This window comes from Hemicordylus capensis, chromosome 6 (genome assembly GCF_027244095.1).
Source record: "Hemicordylus capensis ecotype Gifberg chromosome 6, rHemCap1.1.pri, whole genome shotgun sequence".
NCBI classification, from domain to species: domain Eukaryota; kingdom Metazoa; phylum Chordata; class Lepidosauria; order Squamata; family Cordylidae; genus Hemicordylus; species Hemicordylus capensis.
The window spans coordinates 88,774,067-88,793,853 of NC_069662.1; the positions used below are offsets into that span (position 1 = coordinate 88,774,067).

Consider the following 19,787-nt stretch of genomic DNA (forward strand, 5'->3'; position numbering starts at 1 on the left):
TGTGGAGGCCCTGGTCTTCGGCCCTGAAGTCCAGGGGTAAGAGTGCCACTGAAGTGTACTGCAATGCCTAACCTACAATAAAGAATAGTGAAGAAAGTCTAAAAGGGAGGATGGTGGGCCAAGTAATGGAATTTCTACAGACCAGTTTAAGATCCTTATTCTATATGCCAGTTCCATACAATCACACTAGCTGCTATTATTATTATTATTATTATTATTATTATTATTATTATTATTAACATTTTATATCTTGCTCTTCCTCCAAGGAGCCCAGAGCGGTGTACTACATACTTAGGTTTCTCCTCACAACAACCCTGTGAAGTAGGTTAGGCTGAGAGAGAAGTGACTGGCCCAGACTCACTCAGCTAGTATCATGGCTGAATGGAGATTTGAACTCGGGTATCCCTGGTCCTAGTCCAGCACTCTAACCACTACACCACACTGGCTCTATATAGCTAGTATATAGGAAGAAACTGGGCACCCTGAAAGAAACACCAGAAGTCAAACATGCAGAGGAACACTCTGTCCGAAGCAGGAGAGCCCTCAGAAACACTTCTGGCATGGTATGTCTGGTTCCTCCTGCCCTCAACTCCTCATACGCTATAATCGAAACAGATGATTATAGACTGCACACTATTCAAAAGGAAAATCTGTTAGGAATGTTTGGGCATGGAGATGCTACCAGCTATATAATGCATCCTTAGGATGTACTCCAGTCCTGTTCTCTCATGAGAAAACAAGTGAACGGTGAAATGCTGCAGAAACAATCCTATTCATGTTTGCTCAGAAGCATTTCCCACTGAGTTCAAACAGACCTACTCCCAAGGAGGTGTGCATAAAACCTAAAAGCCAGTATTAAATGATGATAACTTATGATGCTTTGTATAATACAGCCCTAACAAGCTCACAATAAATCAGCCTCAAACTGAAAGGCTGTTCAGAAAGAAATCTGTGGAGTCTTGACCACTGTGAAGGCTACATTTACACCCACACCTTATTATGAACAGAAGACTCAGAGCTTGGTTCCCTTTAACTGCTTCAGTTCACAATTAGTGGAGAGGTAAAACTGGATTCAGGAATCCATAAACAGGGTAAAGGGTCTCTTCCACTTTAAAGAGAGCAGCATGTAGTCCTATTCATCTTTGGTCACTCAGGTGCTTCTGAAAGTGTCAAAGGAGATAGTGACTCTCAATTAATGCCTGCCAGGACTTCTTAGTGAAGTTTGCCTTTGTTTATGTGAAGGGAGCACTAACAGAGTAGCTGGATTTTCTAGTTAAAGACGTGAGTGTTGCTAATAGCCAGGGAAAGAGATCTTGCAAAGCACTCTTCGGATTAAGAGCAAATTGCTAATTGCAGGTATGATGATCCCTCCTGAAGCAGCAGCAGCAGAAGAATATGCTCTTCGTAGACACGGGACAGGAGCAGACAAAAGAAGAAGGCGGGAGGAGGGAGGGAAGGAGAGAGAGAGCGAGATGTTTGAGAGAGGGTGAAGAAGAGTGATGCTGGAGCGGAGAAGGCGTCCTGCGCAAAACGCTGCACGGGGGAAAGAGGAGGAATTCCTGCCAGAGCCAGTCTTGAAAGAGCAAAGAGGACCAGCCCGAGTTCCAGTTCTTACCCTTGGTCCACTCCAGTACTTGCTTAGAGCTCCACTTGGTAACAGGCTCCATATACTCCTCCTTGGTCCCCAGCTTTGGTCCCCTGAAAGAAGAATCCTGCCTTCCCCGCCCCCCCACTGGAGATCCCAAATCCAGATGGGGAAACAGCACCACTACCGCCTGCTCTTCCCTCTCTGCCCCTGAGCACAGATTTCCCCCGCTCAAGCTCCCATTGGAGCAGGTGGCCACTCAGGTCCCACCCTCCCAGACAGCCCCGCGTGCCTCTTCGGCCTGGAGCAGCCTCTCCCGCTTGCTCTCGCAGCGGCTCCTCCTCCATGTGCTTGGAGGCCTTCTGTGTGTTGGGGCACTGTGGTGCTGCACAGCACAGCCCACACAGACACTGCCATCAGCACTTAGAGAGGTGCAGCGCGCAGACATTTTTTGAGCCACCCCACCCCCGGCTGGCCAGCCAGGACAAAGCAAATGGCGGCTGGTCCATCGCCATTTCAGGTGCAAGGCCAGGCTGGTGGGAGAGCTGGCAGAGGCCCTTGAGGGGATGCTTGGAGGCCCCCCCCCACACACACAGTGGAGGATTGGACCTGGGCCCCAAGGTCTGGTCCTAAGTGTGCCCCTGGATAATATATATATATATATATATATATATATATATATATATATATATATATATATATATGCTCAGTAGGGATGTGCACGAGCTGTTCGTGTGGCCGCTGGTAGGGTGGGGAGTAATTCCCTTAAAAAGCAGGTAAGGAGTTCCTTCCCACCCCACTGCTTTTCTGATGGCAGCAGCTCTCAAAAATGCCATGCGTGGCTTTGGTGCTGTTCTCTGCAGCCACCGCATGGCATCAGCACACACAGCCATTTGTGTGCCGATGCCGTGCAGCGGCTGCAGGGAACAGAGCCACAGCCGTGTTCGGCATTTTGGAGAGTGGGTGCTGTCACCTGAGCTCCTTAGCTGCTTTTTAAGGGAGCCTGATAAATGCTTTATCATTTATTGTTTCTTACCATCTAAGCTAGTTAGTTTGGAGAAAGGTGAACAATGGGCTCTCTCTTGGGGATGAGAAACCCATCATTTTGAAACCCATCATATTGGTATAGTTTGCTGCATGAATTTGGAAAGGGAAGAATGTCCTCTCTATCTGTGCAATTCTGCAATAGGTTGTCTTTAGCTGATATGATTTCTCTATGTCGGTGTACAAGATCATTCTTTTCAGATTCAAAAGTACTGTGATAGAGCTATCATTGACTGTGGTATGCACAGCTATAGTTTCTTCTGGCCTGCTATGGTCTTTGGTCAACATTGCAGATTTTTGAAGCACTACAGCACTTGTCTATATAGGTTTATCTGCTGGATAAACTTACATTGATACTGAACCAGTTTAACTCTCATGGCTTCCTCCAAAGAGTCTTTGGAATTGTGCTTTGATGAAGATGCTGAGAACCACCAAGTGTGCCTTTCTTTAAACCACATGATGGAGGTTCATCCAAACTGTGTCTCTATGAATGCCACAAATGCTAGCTTGAATTAGTATTTGGAGCATGTGTTGAGAAGCAGTTTGGACAAACTGGTAATTCGGTAATAGTGCTCAGGAGTGGAGAAGGATGCGTGATCTCATTCTTACCGGATGTGGCCAGACCAATGAACGAAGTTGTCTGAACCAGCCCAATGTCTCTTTAAACCTGTTTTGTAATGTACCACACCAGTTCTGTCCTGCATTCTCCTCTCAGCTGGCTTATTTTTAGCTTTGAAACCCAGATGGGGAGTGGAATACTTTAAAAAATGACATGGGAATCATTTGCAGGAGAAACTCAATAGGTAGGGAAGGGTTAGGCGCCCTGCTGATTCTCCTTTGCAAGTGCCCTCCCGTATTGGCGTTATGAAGGAATTGCAGGGTTGGAAACCCCTTGTTTCCCTCACTAATGTGTAGTTTGACCCCAAGTTCTATTCTCTTTCATCTGCTATCAGTAGAAAACAATATAGAATGAAGTGTGCAGATATGAGCTTGCTTTTTCCAACTTCTCTTCTGCTGCTCTGTTACTGAGAATAGGAACCCGGGCTACTGTTTATTGCCTTTCCCAGTTTCCTTCTTTGGGCCCTTTGATGCTACCTGGATCCAGTGGGACTCACTGGAGTCTCCATGCCTGAGTCAGGAAGGTTTCTCATAAAAAGAGGGGCATTATTTGGAAGTTAAATCTCTGTCAAAGCTTGATTCTGAACATCACACTAGACATATTTCTAAGGTAGAGCAGGTGCTCTAGAATAGATAGATTCTGTATTATTATTTTTTAATAAAAAGTGCAAGAAAAACAGCAACCCAGGATTGGCTTTTTAGCATTCACATTTGTTTATTAGACTGTAATTAGTTTTTAAAAGAAATTGTGAAGTTTTCAAATAAATGTGCTCTAATCATGGGTTGGTCCTTAATCTTATTTAATATGTATACAGTATATCAAATGTACATAATATCTTTATTGACTTCAGCAGTAATAATTAATTGGAATGTTAGATCCAGTGGTAGTCCAATTGTGACCTAACCAGTTGTCAACAGGAGATTTTTTTTTCTGTCTTCAACAATTCCAGGCATGCAAGATGCTTCTAAGAAGCTTACAGAGTCATTACATGAAGTATATGAGCCTGAGTGGTATGGCCGAGAAGATGTGAAAGTGGTTGGAGAGGTAAGAAGTTATTTAAGACATTGCTATCCCCCTTTTCTGACCAGGAAAACCTGAGCAGCAGGTTAGAACAATATAGTAATATCAAATGTTAACATGTGAAGACCCAGCTCCCTTGAGAAGTCCATAATGCTGAGGGAAGTTGAAGGAAAAAGAAGAAGAGGACAACCAGCAGCAAGGTGGATGGACTCAATTACGACAGTAATGGATGCACCACTGAGAGACCTTAAAGGCCGTTGAAGACAGATAATCCTGGAGAGAATCTATCTATGTGGTTGCTAAGAGTCAACACTGACTTGATTGCACTTAATCAATCAATCAATCAAATCACTTAATTCAAATAAATAATAAAGCAGCCAGAAAAACAGAACACTTTAGAAACAATCTAATAACCATTAAAACTGAGAACATATCCAGTTGTCATTGATCCCAAATGCCTTCTGAAATTGCAGTGTTTTAACTACAGGCCTAAAAACAAGTAGTGAGGAGTTGAACAAGCTTTTCACAAGAGGGAATTGCAGAGCATGGGCACCATTCCTGAAAAGGCCTATCTTGCATGGCCACTAGATGGATGCACGAGGAGAGCTGGTCTTGTGGTAGCAAGCATGACTTGTCCACTTGGCTAAGCAGGGTCTGCCCTGGTTGCATTTGAATGGGAGACTTGATGTATGAGCACTGCAAAATATTCCCCTCAGGAGCTGGAGCCGCTCTGGGAAGAGCATCTAGGTTCCAAATCCCCTCCCTGGTTCTGCAAGATAGGGCTGAGAGAGATTCCTGCTTGCAGCCTTGGAGAAGCCACTGCCAGTCTGTGAAGACAATACTGAGCTAGATAGACGAATGGTCTGACTTGGTATATGGCAGCTTCCTATGTTCCTATGTACTTCAGGTGCCTCAGGGAACATAAAGCAAGGCCTCTGGCGTTGATCTAAGTAAATTAGTAGGTTCATAGGAGAGGAGGCAGTCCTTTAGAATTTCCAGTCCTAAAGAGGTTTCCAGTCCTAGATAGGTCAATTTCCCATCCTAGACAGGTCAAGACCAGCATTTTGGATTGGGCTCAGAAACAAATAGGGAACCAATGAAGATTATACAGTATCTATATTGTCAGGAGCAGCCCTTTCATGAGACAAGGTGAGGCAGTCTCCTCAGGTGGCACCAACAGGATGAAAATATTTTTCCCCTCCCCATCAGCTGCTGACATCGAAGTAGTTCTTGGAGCCCATTCTGACTCTTGCAGGCTTTTAAAGGAGAGCCTGTACAAAAAGCCTGCACTCAGGAAGCTGCCTTATACCAAGCCAGACCATTGGTCCATCTCGCTCAGTATTGTCTATTCAGACTGGCAGCAGCTTCTCCAAGGTTGCAGGTAGGAGCTTCTCTCAGCCCTGTCTTGGAGTTGAGCCAGGGAGGGAACTTGGAACCTCGATGCTTTTCCCACAGCAGCTCCATTCCCTGAGGGGAATATCTGACAGTGCTCACACATGTAGTCTCACATTCAAATGCAACCAGGGCAGACCCTGCTTAGTAAAGGGGACAATTTATGCTTGCTACCACAAGACTAACTCTCCTCCCTTGGGTGAGTAGCATGCCAGGCAGAGTGCTTGGTATTCTTGACACACACCAGTGTGCTGTGGGTAGAGAGTTCTTGGTATGTTATACTTTATTATGGTTATTGACCCAACAAAAAGGTACAGAACACGGTAAGGATGATACAAACAGTACAAAACATAATATCAGGGTCTTCATAATAATACCGATAACTTAAACCTACTTAGACCTAATCCTACATGCGGCCGCACAAAATTTGGCTATGCACAGTGTTATAGGTGTACAGTGATCCGATAATTAAAAAAGATGTGTATCTATCATCCCTTCTAGGGGAGGGGTATTTGAAAGAGTTCCTTGTATCAAGCATGCAATTTTCCATTTTTCAGTCTGAAAATGTGGTATTCTCCAAGCAGAACTTCTCAGTGTGGTTCTTCTACTGGGCATGTAGCTCTACTCATAGGCAGTTTCCCAGTTGTTTTCATATCTGCTACTGTATCTCAAATGTTGCTGCTCCTGAATTATGTTCTCTCTTGCCTTTTATTTATACTTGTGTAAATTGATGACTTTAGGGGACCTCATACAAATTTAATCTCTGCCTCACTTTTTACACTGTGTACTCCAAGATCAGAATTAGATCCAGTTATAGTTATTGGCCGACATATTCCATGCCCAATTAGTAGACTGGAAGCGGAGCTGCGTTCTCATAAGAGGCTGCCTAGAGCATTGCAGCAGAGCAGCCAGAGTGCTCCCTCTCCTTCCAAAAGTACTTTTCACTACCATAAATATGCCCCTAAGGATTACATGAATCTCAGGGACAGACTTCTGGTAATGAAAAGTATTTTTGGAGCAAAAATTGCTGCCCCTCCCCACCATATGTATGTTTGGCTGATGTTCTGGGCTGTGCAACCCTCATACTTTTTGGCAGTGAACGGTACTTTGGGAGGGAGGGGGGAGCAGTGACCATTACCCCCTTCCCCTCCACACGTTTGGCTGCTTGGCAATGCTCTGGGCTGAGCTTTGAGGCAGGCACCTAGAAGAACGTGGCTCTTGTCCTGCCTTACTAACGCTGCAGAACCTGTCAGCCATTATCTTTTGTCATTACAAGAGAATTTTATGTGGGGTGCAGACCTTTTATCCAATCAACTTAATTATAGCCCAACATTTCAATGTGTTATACTAAATGTATTTAAGATTAAAAGGACATTCCAGCACAGATAACATTTATCTATACGCAATTTTGTCTTATATAGTTCCTTGCAAGTGACCTTGATATAATGTCTCTTGTAGTGCTATTTATTTATACAGGAAAGGCTATTCAGTCCTGTTAATTTATAGGAAACCTCCAAGATCATGATTTATCTAGCATTTGTCTCCATAAACTGATGCAATGCTACAGTGATTGGTGTTAATGTGCTCTGATCTAGTAATCATTGCCACTCTGTGCCCTACTGTGATTAAACATTGTGCTACTAAAAGCAGAATTTATTTCCTTAGTGATGATTAGTAGGTTGTAATAATTACTTATAGCCTGCAATTAAAACAGAAAGTTCCAAATGACCTGAGCCTTGTGACATACCCCGTCCACCATGTGTCTTGCATATAGTATAAGCAACATCTCAGTATTACTAGGTTTTCATAGATAAAATCAGCTGTGCTGTGTTGTAACACCTTTTCCTTCCTATCTACCTAGGAACTTCTCTTTGATGATTTGATATTTTTTGGAAATACAGGATGATCACAGCTTTATTAGCTAAGAGTAGGATTTTTACATTGTAATCCCACCTTTCTTCCAAGTAAATGAGGGTGGTGTACATCCTCACAACAACCCTGTAAGATAAATTAGGCCAGGAATTCCCTACCTGTGGTACTTCAGATGTCACTGAATTACAGCTTCCATCATCATAGCCAGAGGTGCACCTAGGTAATTTTGGAGCCTGGACCTAAAGGCCTTTGGAGGCCCCCACTGCAGGTTAAACATAATTTTTTAACACGTAGGTTCTTGAGGGCACAAACCTCACCACCCAGGACAAAGAGGATTTTGGGACCCTCCCTGGGGGTGTGGAGACCCTGGACTTTGGCCCCGAAGTCCAGGGGTAAGAGAGCCTCTGATCATATCTGAGAATGATGAGAGTTGTAGTTCAGCAACATCTGGAGTACCAAAGGTTGGCCAAGGGAGAGTGAGTGTCCCAAGCTCACCCAGTGAGTATCATGGCTGAGTGGATATCTGAACCTGGGTCTCCCAAGTACTGACATCATGCAGGCACGGCTTGTGAATGCGCCAGCGGCCAGGTGAGTGGCAGAGGCGATTCCCCACCACGGGGGCTGCTGGGCGGCACGGAGCACCGGCTCCATTTACCTTAAAGAAGCCACCCGCTGCCCCCCCCCGGAGGAGAGTTCATGAGCCACACCTGACAACATGTAATCATTTTGAACAATCTGTAGTGCTAAAAATGACCAATTAATTTAAGTTGTTCATAGCATGACCCTATGCTACCTGTCAATCTCACCTCAAAGCCTGTCCCTTTTGGATTTGCGAACCCCTGCTAACTGGGCAAAGAGGCCCCTTTTTAACGTGGTAATTCTCTTTATTTAGCAGGGGGAGAGTAACTGGCCCTATCTATCCCCAGCACAGTACTTCCAGTGACTGTTGCTGGTGTCTATCTTATGTTTCTTTTAGATTGTGAGCCCTTTGGGAACAGGGATCCATCTTATTTATTTATTATTTCTTGATGTAAACCACTTTGGAAACTTTTGTTGAAAAGCGGTATATAAATATTTGTTGTTGTTTTATACCATATGGTACATGAGAATGGTACAGGCAGAGGACGTGAAAATTTGTTCATGTCCTCTGCCTACAGCCTTCTCATCCTTGCAATTGGGTTCAAGGTGCCAGAGCATCCTGTCCCTGTCCTCCATGCTCTCTCCCCATTGCCAGTTTCTTCCCTTTCCACTCCACCATCCCTGTCCCAAGAAAGAACAACTGTTATGTTATGAAATGTTATGAAACATTTTTAAAATTGAGAGCATTGCACTTTGCTTGAGTAGCAATTCTAAATTTAATTGAAAATTCTATTTTAATGTGGCATGACACAGTCCTGTTGTCTCCGGTGCATCTGTGATGCATCCCATCAGCACTAATAGGCTTGAGGGCAAAGCAGTACCAATGAGTATTTCTCTCTTAGGATTTAGCACAGGGCTATGTGGCAGTTTTTCCAAAGAAGTGTATTTATCTTCAGTGGTTCAAATGCAAATTTAGTGTGACTGAGGGGAGTTTCTGCTTCCTCAAGGGAAAAAAGACGTTAAAGCTATTTTTCTGAATTGCCATTTTTAATCTTGAATCTTATTTATTTGTTTGTTTGTTTATTTCTTTTTACCAGTACCTGAGATGAAATCAGGGCCAGTCCTTCCATTAGGAGGCAGACCGGAGTGGTCACTGAGGGCACCAATTATTGGAAGACACCTGCCCACCTAAATAAATGAATAAAGTTTTGGTGGGCATGAGCATCATGCCACCCCACAGTATACCAGCAAGATAGCAAAGTTTAGTGGGGGGGAGGGGATGATGGGATGGGCAAGGGAGATGCCTGGCTAAGGGAAGGGAGATGTTTGTGTGCTGCTGCCAGTGCTAGAGCTCCCTGGGTGTAAGCCAAGTGGGCAGGGCCCACCTCTTGGCTGGTGTCTGGCCCCTGACTGCGCTCCTGACTGCAGCTGCCATTTGATTTTCTAGGGGCAGTGCTGCATCCAGGAGAATATGTGTATTGAGACTTTGGATATTGATTATTCTTATTTTGATCAACGTTTTGCTCCCCTCCCCCTCTCTTTACAGAAATGTGATGTACTTTGGGAAGATTTCCATCAAAAGCTGGTAGATGGGTCACTGCTGACCTTGGATACATATCTGGGACAGTTTCCGGATATAAAGGTACTATTCATTGATCAGTATGGTCTGATTCATGTAGCTGGCAATGTGGAAATATTTTCCTTGGGAAAAGGAGAGCCCATCCACATACACACCACAGCAGATATGACATGAAGGCAGCTGGTAAAATGCATACATAAGTACATATGCCCTATTCCTGTGACCTCCTATGCCAAAAAAGGGGTATGTATGTATCCATCCCACATCCCAGTGTGCTTCATTTCAAGGCCTGGAAGCCAATAGTGTGAGCCTAATTGTGGCTCTCTGACTAATTGTTTGTTAGGCTTGTGCAAAGCTTCAGCTGAATCTGAATACTTCGCATAGTCTCCTTGGCACCGTCCAGAAGCAACAGAGCTGACCAGGGGTGTAGGAAGCTCTTTGGCAGCCAGAGGATGAAGTCCTCCGGCAGCTCCCCCCACCCCGTTGCGTGCATGCCCTAAGCCATTCCCTCTGTGTCTGATGTCAGATTCAGGGGCAGGGCCATTGCCTGGGAGAGGGTCTGTTAGGACCTTCTCTCATCCTCCCCATTAAGAATTTCATTGAGACACTGGGCTTTCCCCCCCAGCTCAGCCAGCGTGTCAGTGAAACACTGTGTTGTTACAGACCGTCCACAACAGTGTGCCTCACATTCCCAGCCAGTGATTGCTTCATTCGCTGGCTGGGTGTGGGAGGGGGTAAGGGGGTACCCTTGCTAAGGGCAAGAGGGTGTCTTGGCAGCCCCCCCACCAGACCCTGGCACCCGGGGGGTCATCCTCCCTTGCTCCATTTTTCCTATGCTGCTGGTTCTGGCCACACAGTGCTGCACTTTGTCTTTAAAGGAAATGGATACTTTCCAAATCACTGAGCCATCTTGCAATGCACGCACCAAGTGCTGAGAAATGTAGTCCTTCCCATTGCTTTCTCCATAGAGCTCTCTTAGGAAATGCTGGGAAAGACCATGCTTCCTAATGTTCTGCGCTTGTCTTCCAAGATGGTGCTGGAACTCAGTAAGGCTCTTTTTCTCTTCAGGAGCCCCCCCTGACACTGAGAAAAGTGCAGTAATTTTATCACAAACTAGATTAGGTTTTAAAAGAGCTTTGGGTGTTTTGGTAAGCCATTGCAAGAAGGAACAATTAGTAATAAACTATTCTAAGACAAAAATTCTTCGTTTCAGTTCTAAACATCGGAATTTTAACTGGTCAGTTGAAGATCACAAAGTAGACCAAGTAAAGCAAATCAAATACCTTGGGATAGTGTTTCAATTCAACGGCTATAAAACGGGCCATATTAGATCGGTAGTTGATACGGCCAAACGTAGTATTATAGTCATTCTGAAATTCTTCTGGTCCCAAAGAGGGAACTACATCCCTGCTGCCATTAAACTTTATAAGGCCAAAGTGATTCCCCAACTCCTTTACGGGACACAATTGGGACTGTATACCAACTTTAAAGATCTGGAAAAAATTCAAACCGGTTTTTTAAGAACTATATTTGGTGTTACCCAACTGCGTTTCCAATTCAGTGATACGCATGGAGGCGGACATACTGAAATTGGAAACCACAGCCTGGCTCCTACGGATATTTTATTGGCTTAAACTTCAACTGCATCCGTAAGGGCTAAATCCAAAGCTTCTTGCGGCTGACCCTCAGGCATCTTGGTCTAACAAAACGCCAATGAGGCCTATCACCCACTCTATTATTAGAGAGCTGTGAGAACACAGCCTGCAGTCTAGTACAACAGAGATTGGTCGATATAGACATTCAGGAAAAGAAGGCTTGTTTACCATCTTTTTATAAACAAGTATATGTTAAGATGGATCTTGCCCCAGCAACGTATTTATTTATGATCACTTTGAGTAAATTCAGATGAGCCTTCTCCAGGGCTAGGTTCAATGCTTTCCCATCTGCAATGCTGTATGGGAAATATTTGAAGCTATTATATGAAGAACGGAAATGCCTCTGTGGAGAGGCGATCGAAACCAAGGCCCACATACTTTTAAAATGTCCAGTATACCAAAACTTGAGATCTCAATTAATCAGCCCACTGTTAAATGATATGAGGGGACAACCTGAGGATCTTGTTGTAGCATATTTATTAGCAGATAAAGATGCAACTATTTCATATGTTGTGGCTAAATTCTGTTATGTGGTCACCAGATTAAGAACTTCAAAAGAATAGAATACAGCTTCGGGTTCCTTACTGTTAATTTTAAATTATGCCTATACACTTACGTGCCTCTCCAATGCCGTTACTTTATTTTATTTTTACGTGCAATTATTACTAATCAAAAGCTGCTAGTCATTTATGTGTAATTGACTTTCTATTAATATTTTTCCTTTTAACTATGTAAAGATCTTTATTTCTTTTTTGGTCAAAGACCGTAAATAAAGTATGATGATGAGTGCAGCACTGTGTGGAGGTCAGAATGGTGGGAAATGGCTCTCGCACTAAAGGCTTTTCCCCAAAGTGGTCTCTGTTTGAAAAATAGTGAAGATCTTTGGGTTGTTGTGTCAGTTATTATTTCAGCTATGCTAACCATAAAAATGTGATCAAAACTGAAGCCATCTGGGATTGTCTAGCTAAATGTTTTCCTTTTCCTACAGGCACTTGAGATGGTGGTTAACCTGCCTCACTATGAGGAGAGTCTCACGATCCACCAAAAGTGGGCTAAGGGAGCCTAGCCCATGCGGCTCCCGGCAGCAAACCCTCCTAATTCCCCCTCCCCTTAGACGAGGTTAGCGGGGCGAGTGCTCCACTAACCCCATCTATTTGATCAAGTATTGCCATGGCGTGGCTCTGCACTGCGGCAACACATAAGGAGACCCCTGCCGGGAGGCTGAAACAAGCCTCCCAGCCCTCAGGGTCTCTCCAGAATCCTGGAACTTCCAGGGGCCATGCGACCCCTGATCCTCGCAGATCCTCCCCGCTGGCTCTGTGATGGATCCGGCAGTTGTGTGGGTGGCCGATCCGGCTGCCCAGGGCTGCAGGAATGATCATCTGCAGGGAGAGCGGGCTAAGCTTGCTCTCCCCGCAAACCTCATTCAGGCGAGTCTCACTGATTGTGAGACTCGCCTCTATGTGTAGCAAACTATAATCTGGATTACATACAGGCTCATCTCTTGGGGTGCTTTAGTATATGGAGGATGCTTCTTTAATATAGGTGGATGGGCATGAGCTCCCCTCCGTATTTGTAGCTCTTTGGGTTCATCCAGTAATGGTTGACATAACTATCTGGATTAATACCATTTTAACCTTTTTCTGATAGACTGTCATGGAACTAAAACTGGTACCAGAAAAGACATGGGTCACATCTTTAACCAACTGGGATTGTATCCAAATGTTCTATATTAGGACTGGGCAGAAGGTTCCCCTAATCACATGAATTAGTGCAAATGGATTTTTATTCCATATTTGCCTGAGGCATAAGTTTGGATTTGGTTGCTTCTGTTACGTCTGTTACGTCTGTTCCTTACAAACTCCTCCTTGCACCCAGATTGCAGTAATAGAGGGCAGGGGAAGTAAACCATTCTTAGTTAAAAACCATTCTTAGTTATCTCCTTCCACCAAGAGATAAAAGCCTATATTCTCCCACCAAGCTGTTAATTCATTCATTGTTCATTCATTGCCCCACCCCACCCCAATTGTATTTTTAGGTACATCGCAACCAGTTCTTGTAATAATAGGTAATAGGAGGTAATGCATCCTTCTTGTAGAGATGTGCCTCAAACTGGTTTGAGTGGGCTCAAACTGGGTGGGCTCAAACTGGGTGCCCCTGCTCAAGTACTGATTTGCTCAAGCCAAGTAATAGTTTGGCCTGAACCCAAACCATGCTCAAGCCGGTTTTAGAAGGTTCGCCATTGGGAATAATGGGGAATCAAACCGCCCCATTATTCCCCATGGGTAGCACCTGGGGCACCAAAATGGGTTGTTGGGTAGGGCACCATGAATGCCAACTACCACCCAACCTACAAGGCAGTGGGGCATGCAGGTAATTTTTAAGGATTTGTTTTAGTTTTGAGTGGTTTTGTTTTTTCTGCCATTGGGAATAATGGGGATTCGAATATCCACACATTATTCCCCATGGGTAGTGCCTAGGTACTCCAAAGGGAGTTGGGGGTAGGGCACCATGGGGATACTCGGGTAATTTTAAAGGAATTTTTATGTATTTTAGATTCTCTGGCATTAACTAACTTTTCCCCATAGGAAATCCCTATGAAGAAATTATATAGCATCTGAGAATCTAAACACAGTGTAGATTCTCTGGTGTTAACTAACTTTTTCTCTGCACCAGTGCAGGGTGTGGGCAGCACCTCCTGTACCCCTGGCAAGGCACCAAGGCCACCCCCATTTGAACCACAGGGTGGAATGAGCAGATGGAAGTGCTGGCTGCATTAGCACTGCCAGCGACACCACGCTGCTGGACTGGAAAGCAGTGCTGATGCTGGGTTGGACTGCATGCTAGAAGTAGGTGCTCCAGCACCCTCTACCTGGGCATCTTGCCAGCAATGATGGCATTGCGCTTCATGGTTGGGTCACACAGGCAGGCCAAAACATGCTCTGCCAATTGACACAACCTGATGCTGAGCCAACCCACAACTCCAGTCCTCAACCAGCCTGTCAGGGAATGTGCCTCCCCAGGGGTCAGAGTGGTCTGGAGCTCACCCATTGTCTTCTCCAGGAGAAGAGCAGTGGGCAAAGCCTGGCTCAGACCTGCTGCCTCAGCCCACAAGCTGCTCATCACAAAGAGGAACAGCTTGAGTGCCAAGACCAGCTTGGAAATGAGCTTCCAGTCTGCAGTGGACAGGTCACACACTCTCGAGCCGCAGTTCCTTACCAGGGCATGGATGGCCACCTCTTGCTCCTGCAGGGACTGAAGCAAGAGAAAGGTGGAGTTCCACCGCGTCTCAGCATCCCTAAGGATGATGTGTCCAGGTAGGCCTAACTCACCCTGCCTCTCCTAGAGCATCCGCCTACCCTTGTTACTGTGGTGGAATTAGGCTATCTTGTGGCATTCCTCTGCAAGAGAAAAGAGGGTCCAACCAGGAGAAAGGAGATTACTAGCCAATCGGAAGGGCAAAACCAATCAGGAGGGCAGAAAAATTGTTAACACAACTCTGTAATGTGAACTCAAACTGGTTTGAGTCAAACTCAGTCCATACGAATATAGGAAGCTGCCTTATACAGAATCAGACTATTGGTCCATCTAATGCAGTATTGTCTACACAGACTGGCAGCAGCTTTTTCAAGGTTGCAGGCAGGAATCTCTCTCAGCCCTATCTTGGAGATGCAAGCATGCAGACGCTCTTCCCAGAGTGGGAAGCATGCAGACGTTCTTCCCAGAGCGACCCCATCCCTTAAAGGGAATATCTTACAATGCTCACACATGAAGTCTCCCATCAAATGCAAACAGGGTGGACCCTGCTTAGCAAAGGGGACAATTCAGGCTTGCTATCACAAGACCAGCTCTCCTCCTTCATGTAAAGCTACATGAAGCTCAAAGTTGTATACACTTGAACTTACAATCTTTGGATTTTTTGCTCAATCTTTTTTTGAAAAATCTTTTCGGTTTTTGCTTCCATTAGATAATGTTATGAGAGAGTGTAGTTCTGAAATAATGGTAGAAAGGAAGGAACATGGAAATGTATTCAGGCACACTATCAATGACTTGGGTGCATAAGAAGAATTGTGAGTTCTGCTTTGGATAATTGTTTACAGAATCGTATTGCAAAGCGGAGCAGGAAGTTGGTGGACTACGACAGTGCAAGACATCACTTGGAATCCTTGCAGGGTTCAAAGAGAAAAGATGAAGGCAGAATTTCCAAGGTAGGCTATCACTTTAAATGATAACTGGCACCAGAATTTCTGAGTGTGAATGAAATTGCACCCTGCCAAGTGCTTGCAAAATCATGTTTTTAAGGACCTGCCTGAGCCATAAAAGTCACTGCACTAAAATGGTAGGCTGCAAAACCAGGAGATTTGTCAAGCACCTGCTGGGCCGCAATGCACTGATGATGTACCACATGTGGTCCAGAGCTGAGAGTTTCAGAAGCCACATCTAGAGGTGTTCTTCTAATACAAGGCAGGCTTCCTCAGGAGGTGGGGTTGTGTTTGTATGTGGCATGCATTCCTGGCTTTCCCCTTCATCAGTCCTTTGCAAATGGGAAGAACAGACTGCACATTCCGGCATTTGTTCTAACTTTGGCCCAGCCCATACATACTGTAAGAGGCATTCAATAGGAGCTTTTTTCAGTAGTCTGGTCAAATGCTACTCTAGTAATATATACTGAGAGGAATCAGATAGGTCAGTAGAACAATCTTGTAGTCATGGAAATTATGAAGGGGAAGTAGCTTGGCAATTTGTGAATTGGGAACTTTTCTGGGATTTCTTTCTGGATATTTGTTTTTCCTGGGGGGTTTAACTGAAGAACCAAGAGGTGATGAGAGGTAATGTTCTAAACTGTCTTGAAAAATTAAAAATTAACTAATGGCCAGGGCCAGACAGCATCCACCTGAGGATTTTTAAAGAACTCAAATGTTAAATTCCTGATCTCATCGCAAAAATATGTAACTTGTCCCTAAAATCAGGCTCTTACCAGAGGACTGGAAAGTAGCCATTGTAACAACGATTTTGAAATAGGAATCCAGAGGGGATCCAGGAAATTATAGACCAGTTAGATTAACATCTGTTCTGGGTAAATTGATGAAAAGCATACTTAATGATAAAATTGTTAAACATATAGAACAGGCCTTGCCGGAAAGAGTACCAGCATGGCTTCGGCAAAAGTAAGTCTTGCCTCACTAATGGTCCCCTGCTAACTGGGCAAAGAGGCACCTTTTACCGTGGTGATTCTCTTTATTTAGAAGTGGGAGAGTAACTGGCCCTATCCACCCCCAGGACAGTACCTCCAGTGGCTGTTGCTGGTGTCTGTCTTGTGCTTCTTTTAGAATGTGAGCCCTTTGGGGACAGGGAACCATCTTATTTATTTATTATTTCTCTGTGTAAACCGCCCTGAGCCATTTTTGGAAGGGCGGTATAGAAATTGAATTAATAATAATAATGATGATGATGATGGAGTTCTTTGAGAGTGTCAGTAGGCATGTGGATAAAGGTAATGCTGTTGACATAGTACACTTGGACTTTCAAAAAGCTTTTGGGAAAGTTCCATATCAAAGGTTCTTGAGTTTGGTGTATTATCTACTATTTTTAGTATTTTTAGTCCTTTTAGTATTAATATGTACCATTTTATATGCAATCACTTTTTATCTACTCTCACGTTTAACACGTAATCACCTTTATACTTTATGCTGGTTTGTGACCATAATAAAGATTGATTGATTGAAGTTTCCTGAGTAAACTTGGCAGTCATGGGATAAGGGGGCAGGTTCAGGTTTGGATTGGTGACTGGTTAAAGGACAGGAAACAGAGGGTAGGTATAAATGGAGAGTTTTCACAATGGAGGGAAGAAGTGGGGTCCCCCATGGATCTGTACTGGGACCGGTGCTTTTTAATTTATTCATAAATGTTCCAGAAGTTGGGGTAAGCAGCAAGGTGGCCAAATTTGCAGATGACACTGAACTATTTAGGGTAGTAAAATCAAAATCAGATTGTGAGGAGCTTCAAAAGGATCTTTCCAAACTGGGTGAGTGGGCAACAAAGTGGTAAATGCGGTTCAGTGTAAGTGTGTGTAAAGTGATGCACACTGGGCAAAAAACCTCAGCTTCACATATACATTGTTGGAGTTTGAACTGTCAGTGACTGACCAGGAGAGGAATCTTGGGGTTGTGATGGGCATTTCAATGAAATGTCAACTCAGTGTGCGGCAGCTGTGAAAAAGGCAAATTCCATGCTAGGGATCACTAAGAAGGGGATTGAAAATAAAACTGCTAATATTATAATGCCTTTATACAGAATTATGGTGTGGCTACATTTAGAGATTTGTGTGCAGTTCTGATCACTGTATCTCAAAAATAATTTTGTAGAACTGGAAAAGGTGCAGAAGAGGGCAACCAAGATGATCAGGGGCCTAGAGCACCTTCCTTATTAGGCAAGGCTACATTTGGGGTTTCTAAGTTTAGAAAAAAGGCAATCAGTGGGGAGACATGATAGAGGTATATAAAATTGTGTATGGTGTGGAGAGAGTGGATGAGAAAGATTTTCCCCCCCTCTCTCACAGCACCAGAACCATGGGTCATACCATGAAACAGATGGCCAGGAAATTTAGGACCAACACTCAGTGCATAATTAAACTGTGGATCTCTCTGCCACAGAATGTGGTGATAGCCACCAGCTTGAATGAGTTTTAAAAGGGCCAAGGCAAATTCATGGAGGTCTGTTCTATCAATAGCTAGTAGTCTTGGTGGCTATAGGCTATCTCCATGCTCAGAGTCAGGATGCCTCTGAATCCCAGTTGCAGGGGAGCAACAGCAGGAGGGAGGGCATGCCCTAAACTCCTGCCTGCGGGCTTCCCAGAGGCATCTGGTGGGCCACTATGTGGAACAGGATGCTGAACTCGATGAGCCTTGGATGAGCCTGTTTGCGGTTTCTGAGTTTTTAAAATTGTTTACCAAGTTTTATGTTTTGTAACATTACAGAAAATTTAAGAGGTATTGTGGACCATGTCTGTGATAAGAGAGGAGAGGTAGTCCGGGAGGATTTCTGACCTTTTAACAGCAACAGGCATAATCTGTGGGTTGATTTTGGCACCCTATCCTTACCGTCAAGGTGGAACACTCTGTGGCATGTGTGAAGTGTATTTATTATAAGATAATTAGTAATGCCACTTGATTATATGAATGTGTGAAAATGCCATTTCTAGATATCATGGATCCTCCCCTCTCGTCCACAAAAGGTAATGCAGCTTAAACCACTTGTATATCCTTTCCTGAGGCAGAGAATGTAAATTTTGAAGGTGCCAGAAGTCTCATAACAGAAATTCAAGCAGTTTGGCTTGGATGCCTTATGCTGTGCTAAGGGTAATTTTGCTCAAGCAGATTCTGAGTGCTCTGACTGCCTGTCCCTGCTTAGCTTCTTGACTGGTCTGCCTGCTTGCCTCAGAACTACCTGCCCTGGAAAAAACCACCAGAATTGACTGGGTACTCTATCACCCTTTAGTTTTCAAGCAAATGCTAACCAATCAATTTGGTCTTGTTATAGGCAGAAGAAGAGTTTCAGAAAGCACAGAAAGTATTTGAAGATTTTAACATTGATTTGCAAGAAGAACTGCCATCTTTATGGTCAAGGTAGATATAATAAAAATATATATATTTATTTTTTAATTGTAAACCGCCCTGAGCCATTTTTGGAAGGGCGGTATATAAATCAAATAAATAAATAAATAATGACTAGTTTGTGTCCAACTGTTCACAAAGGCCTATAGGAACTGGGTGGCCATCTCTTTGTCTCATGCTTTTATGAGACTTGTTTTTTTGCCTCCACTAGACTCATTAGTCTATTGCAGCAGTTAGCAGAAATGCACGGCCTTGGAATCCTAGAGAATCTTTCTGTTACTTTCATTGAGACTTAGAAGAATCCCTCTAAAGATGAAACCCACAGGAAGAACTAGACCACAGAAAGATCTAATCATCTTAAGTCTGTTTCATTCATGGACCCAGCATATAGTCTTACAAGAGCTATAGGAACAATCCTCAGGCTTCCATGTCATCACCCACTACATGGAAAATCCCATGTGTGTGCTTTTATTTAAGGGAAATATTTTTATATATTCCTACATGAAGATTTTATATTTTTCTACATGCATTTTGAATATGAGATATATTCCCAGTTCTGTGAAAGCCACACATCCATGAAAACTAAGACAAATTTATTAAAAATAAGCAGCACAAAGGGACATGCTTGTTTGAGTTGGCACACAATATGAACTCCATCCACACAAGACTGGAGATCTGAAACAGGGACATGAACATAACAGGTGAAGAATTCTTGTAAATTTTCAGAGAGCCTTTGGATGAAGGAGGGGTTTAGTGTATCTCTCCTATGATGTAAGGAAGAGAGAGAAATACCAAGATGTGAGACTGGGTGAGTAGGAGGCTGATGGAG

The 19,787-nt window shown here is 44.0% G+C and overlaps 1 protein-coding gene across 1 annotated transcript in view; it reads left to right on the forward strand.

The window, feature by feature from the left end:
* LOC128330137 (amphiphysin-like) overlaps window positions 1-19,787 on the forward strand; it is a 143,023-nt gene that overhangs the window by 78,386 nt on the left and 44,850 nt on the right. The window contains exons 4-7 of the mRNA XM_053262481.1: window positions 4,198-4,292; window positions 9,658-9,753; window positions 15,446-15,553; window positions 18,885-18,970. Of these exons, the coding sequence (XP_053118456.1) occupies window positions 4,198-4,292; window positions 9,658-9,753; window positions 15,446-15,553; window positions 18,885-18,970 (385 nt within the window). The remainder of the gene's footprint in view (window positions 1-4,197; window positions 4,293-9,657; window positions 9,754-15,445; window positions 15,554-18,884; window positions 18,971-19,787) is intronic.